Source organism: Helianthus annuus, chromosome 7, assembly GCF_002127325.2.
Source record: "Helianthus annuus cultivar XRQ/B chromosome 7, HanXRQr2.0-SUNRISE, whole genome shotgun sequence".
NCBI lineage: Eukaryota > Viridiplantae > Streptophyta > Magnoliopsida > Asterales > Asteraceae > Helianthus > Helianthus annuus.
The window spans coordinates 78301667-78307094 of NC_035439.2; the positions used below are offsets into that span (position 1 = coordinate 78301667).

Below are 5428 nucleotides of genomic sequence, written 5' to 3' on the forward strand. Positions count from 1 at the left end.
AAACAAAAGAAAATAAATTAAAAATCTAAAGTTAGTCATACAAGTACTATTTTACAAAACCAGTACTATCTTAGGGGGGACGGGGCGCCCCGTCGTCCTCCAACTATCACGCGTGCAACAGTGTGATACACCACCGCCACTGCAAGTTATCACACGTGGATTGGTTAACGCGTGGCCATGATCACGCGTGAAGATGTTTGTGGTGGTCGGTTGTTTTTCAATGGTAGATGTTTGTGTGGTGAGTGATGGGCATTTCCACTAAAATCCATCACTAGTGATGGAATAATGTTCGATAACATAGCGAAATTTGATTGGATGTTGTGAGTAATGGAACTCCATCACTAGTGGAGCGCCCCCATCCCCTTACAAAACCTTGAGCTACTCCTACAAAACCATTTTAACTCCTCTTCTGCAAAACAATTGATTTTTTCCCCTTTACAAAAGCTTGTAAACTTGCAACAAAGGGGGTGTTTGACCTAGCTTTTATTTTTTGGCTTATGCTTATATTTTAAAGTAGCTTCTAACTTATTTTTTTTTATCATTTGATAGGCTTTTATTAAGTGTTTAGATTAGCTTATAGCTTATTTTATAGCATTTGCCTCTACACAAAAAAACTTCTTCAAATAAGCTAAAAAACCTAACACGCTTATTTTATAAAAAAAAAAACAAAAAAAGCTAGGCCAAACACCCCCAAAGTAGTTTTGAAGAGAACTCGTATCCCCACAACTTCATTAGGGTGTACGGGGCGTTCTCGGGGAAAGGGAGCGGTGACCCTTGTCCCCAATCGGGAACACCGCCGCCATCAACGCGGGGACCCGAATCGGGGGGGTCATCCGGTGTAGACTCACCGCTGTTTTGTGCACGAGAATTGAGGAACGGTCATGAGGCAACGGTCCGATTTAAAAAAAAAAATCACTTTTCTAAAACATATATAAATAACCATCTCATTCACTCCAATTTTTTTATACTCAGACCATATCATTCTCACACATTTTTTATACTCTCCAACCACACCCACTTCACTTTTTATTTTTTATACTCTCAAACCACACCCCCTTCACACCGAGCAATGGAGAACCAACCCCGCGAGGCCAAGAAAAAAACTAAGGGACGGGTCTCGAAACCGTCTCGTGGTGGTTCGAGCGGTGCAAGTGCTCAACCACAACCTCCTTTCGGATACACTTCACAACCCCCGTTTTTTTTTCCAACAACCTTCACACCCCTCGTTTTACAACACCCAACAACCCAATTTCGGCTATTTTCAAAATTTGTTATCAATGGACGCTCCTCCTCAATCCCCCGCCTTCGACCCATATGCTTTTCGTTCCCCACAAGTTCCATCTACACGTGGAAATGTCGAACGTCCTCTACCTATTTACGACGACGAGGACGATGAGGTAGTGCCCGAAACTCAAAATTTGGGCGACGAGGGCGAGGACGAGGAAGATGAATATAATGTGGATGAAGACGCGGGCAACGAATAAGATGACGCTCGGGATAAAAAGGGGAAAATGGTGAGCGAAAAATGGACAAAGGTCCAAGAAGAGGCGTTGGCGAAGGCGTGGGTACATTGCTCTACCAACAAAAAAAAGGGCAATCAACAAAACCGCGATAGTTTTTGGCGTAAGATTTTAGAGCATTTTAACAAAACTGTCGGTGGAAGTAACCGGATCGTTCATCAAGTACGGTCTAAATGGAACCCGATGATGACGAAAATAAACTTTTTCAACGGCCTATACCAACAAGCGGTAAAAATTATATTTTTTTTTAACATTGTATATTTTTAATTTTTTTTCTAAGTTCATATTTTTTTAACACTTATTATTTAATATTGTATATTTTTATTATTTTATAACATGTAGGATCGCACACGAGGAAGCGGATGTAAGGATCTCGACGTGATGAAAGTCGCGTTAAAAGAATTTAAAGATAGATTTCCGAACGGTTTTCAACACATCGAGGCGTGGGAGGTCGTTCGAAGACACGAGAAATGGGCCCAAGTCCCATTGTTGGGTGAGGAAGGTGAAGGTTCGGCACATAAAAGAAAGCCCGTTGACGTGGACCCTTCGATACCGGATATGAACGAAGACCCCTCGCCACAAAGACCACAACGGCGAGACAAGCGTCAAGCTACATCGTCCGAGGGAAGCTCGGCCGAGTTGGCGGCACAATTCAAAGTGTACACCGCCATGAAAGAAGCGAAGCAAGCGATAGAATTGGAGGCGATCGAATTGAGGAAAAAAAGAGAGTCGGAGGCTCGCGAGCTCATATCGGAACAACGCGAGACGATGAAAAACTACAATTACGATCGAGATATGAAAACATTCCTCAAGCCGCACGACGATGCTCCGCCAAGTATGTTGCCGTTCATCCTCGCCCGAAAGCGCGAAATCGCTAACAAGTACGGGTGGCCATGCGATTTCTAAAATTTTAATTTTCTAGTTTTAATGTAATTTTTATTTTCTAGTTTGAATGTATTTTTTTTTTTAATTTAATGAAATGTCTTTTATTTAATTTATAAAAATGCATAATTTTACAAAAAAAAAAAAAAAAAAAAAAAAACGAACTCACCTAAGAGGGGAGTGCCGCCATCAAAAAAGGGTGTTAGGGGAGTTGACGTGGCACTAGTTGGTTGGTTAGACGTAAGAGAGGGGACTCACCTCTTAGGTGAGCACCCCTTACACCCTTACTGAACAACAAACACCCTCTTGCTGTCTTGCATCATCATCTTCATCGTCGAAGACCAACAACCTCTTGGACCGGTAGTCACCTTCATCATCGAAGACCAACATCCAGAAAAGCAATTAGTGATAGTTATATTTCTTCAATTTCTCTTCACTTTGCCTGCTCCTTTCTTCATTTTACTCGCATTTTGAAAGGTTAAACTCAATTTTAATCCAAAAAACTATACATATATATTATATATAGACGTGTCGTGTGAACTGGACGGCGGGCCTGTGCCCACGGCTTGCATCCGCCACTGGCGATTAAGGCGATTAGTGATCTCACCTACACAAACAAACCGGAATGCTTGTCGTTTGAACAACATGATATGATGATTAAATTACCATTGTAACTGGTATGCATAAGCTTTCTGTATATCAAACCTATACAATGCTTTATACCAATTTGTCCCTGAGTTACGTTACAACACACATTCATAATTTCCATTTTGTAAAAACCGGCCTGTTCATCTTCAGTTTATCACGTGGGTTTTCTTTTACTGCACATAAGGTGTTCGATAAAAGTCCCCAAAGACATACAACCATTATAACTGACAAAGGGTACGAAGCCTTAGCGTCTTTTGTCAAGGGAAATGTGTTAGGCAAGAAACCCACAAAGTATGAACTCTGTACTGCTCTTAATTATTGCGCGAAGACACGAAACTCTCGCCTTGGTTCCCAGATCCATGCAAAGGTAGTTCATACAGGTTTTGACCAGAATTTGTATATAAACAGCGCGTTAGTGAACGTGTACGCGAAATGTGGTTCGATGGGTGAGGCGATGAAGGTGTTCGATGGAATGGAATTACATGACGAAGTATCGTGGACTTCGATGATATGTGGGCTTTCGCAAAACGGGCAGGGAGGAGAAGCCCTTTGTTTGTTTAAAGAAATGTTGACGACGCCGGTTAGGCCGAATTGTTTTACTTACGTTAGTGTTGTTAGCGCGTGTACCGAGCAAGAATCGGTGTTTAAATGCGGGGAGTTGGTTCATGCTCATGTGGTAATGCGGGGACATGAAAGCAATAGTTTTGTGATAAGTGTTTTGATTGATTATTATGCGAAATGTGGACGAATGGATAAAGCGGTTATGCTATTCGGATCATGTGCTTATAATGATGATGTTGTCTTGAACACTATGATCTCAGCGTACTCGCATAACCGACAAGGTGAGGATGCACTCAGACTTTTTGCGAAAGTGCATAACGCAAATGCGGGTCTTAGTGAACACACTTTGACCAGCATCTTGGATGCTTGTGGCGCGTTAACGGTTCTCCGACAAGGAAAACAGGTGCACGCTTTGGTAACGAAAATGGGTTCGGATCGGAACACGTTTGTGGTTGGTGCGTTGATTAACATGTACTCGAAATGCGGTAACATCGATGAAGCGTGTCATGTTTTTTATCAAACGGGCTACAAAAACAACGTATTATGGACTTCATTGATCACCGCGTACGCGCAGAGCGGTAGAGGTCTGGACGCTTTGAAAATCTTTGATCATTTACTTACGGAAAAAAGATTTGACCCGGATCACGTATGTTTTACAGTTGTGTTGACTGCTTGCAACCACTCTGGACTTCTCGACAAAGGTATTAGTTATTTCAAAAAGATGACGTCAGATTATAATTTGGTTCCTGAAGTTGATCAGTATGCTTGCTTGATCGATCTTTATGCGAGAAAAGGCGATCTTGAAAGTGCGAAAAGGGTAATGGAGGAAATGCCATTTTATGCGAACGCGGTGATGTGGAGTTCGTTCTTGAGTTCGTGTAAAGAATATGGGAATGTAGAGCTTGGGAGAGAAGCTGCTTATAAGCTATTTGAACTTGAACCGCGTAGTCCTGTACCGTATCTGGTTTTAGCGGATATATACGCTAGTGCGGGTTTATGGAATGAAGTGCAAAACATAAGGAAGTTAATGAATGAAAATGGATTAAGAAAATGTTTGGCGGGCTGGAGTTGGGTCGAGGTAGACCGTACAGAATGAAGTCCATGTTTAGAAATGCTGAACACACGTACTCTGCAATATATCACTTTGGAAGTTCATTTTACGCGTTGGTTTTAATAGGCACACGCGTAAGGCGAGCTGAATATGCCTCTGGGTTAGGAGGATGATATGTGAAACCAACCAAATGGGAAGAAATATTGAAAGGTTTACTTGGTAAAAAGGTTGACATGTAAATCAGATGAGAAAACGCAGCTTCTGGTTGCAAGTAAAGCTTATTTGGTTGTACGAAACGCTTCGTGTACATGATTCGCGTGCCTTGGTTTCGGGACCTAAATGCCTCAGAGCACATGGATGGATGTGTGTGTGCATATGGGTATTTCCTTGTATTTGTGCATGTAATATATATTCCATCAATGACAAATTTCAGTTTCATATGTATAAAACAGTCACGTTTAAACCATAGTCACATGGTTCGTGGTACGCTCCGGTACGGGAACGTGGAACGGAATCACAATTCGCTAGGTTCCTAAAATTCGGTACGGTTGGGGGTAGACTCATTTCGGATCGCTCCGGTACGATGTACCATGTAATGTGGTACGATGTACCGGTTAAACATTGTGCTATTTTATAAATTTATAAGTGTAAGTATAAAATGTAAAGTAGTGAAGATAGAGAGGGTTAAATGTTAAAATATACAAACTAATTTTACACTTTTTATATGAACTTTACAAGTTTTAGGGATTAAATGTGAACTAGTGAA

The 5428-nt window shown here is 41.4% G+C and overlaps 1 protein-coding gene across 1 annotated transcript; it reads left to right on the forward strand.

Annotated features, from left to right (window-relative positions):
• The first annotated feature begins 2669 nt into the window (after positions 1-2669).
• On the forward strand, positions 2670-5128 carry LOC110867835 (pentatricopeptide repeat-containing protein At4g37170). Its single transcript, XM_022116884.2, has one exon. It carries the CDS (start codon positions 3082-3084, stop codon positions 4705-4707), a length of 1626 nt encoding a protein of 541 aa, XP_021972576.1. The 5' UTR covers positions 2670-3081; the 3' UTR covers positions 4708-5128.
• The last annotated feature ends 300 nt before the right edge of the window (positions 5129-5428 follow it).

Coding starts and splice junctions, on each gene's coding strand:
- LOC110867835 (XM_022116884.2), top strand. CDS start 3,082: ATGCATAAGCTTTCTGTATATCAAACCTATACAATGCTTTATACCAAT.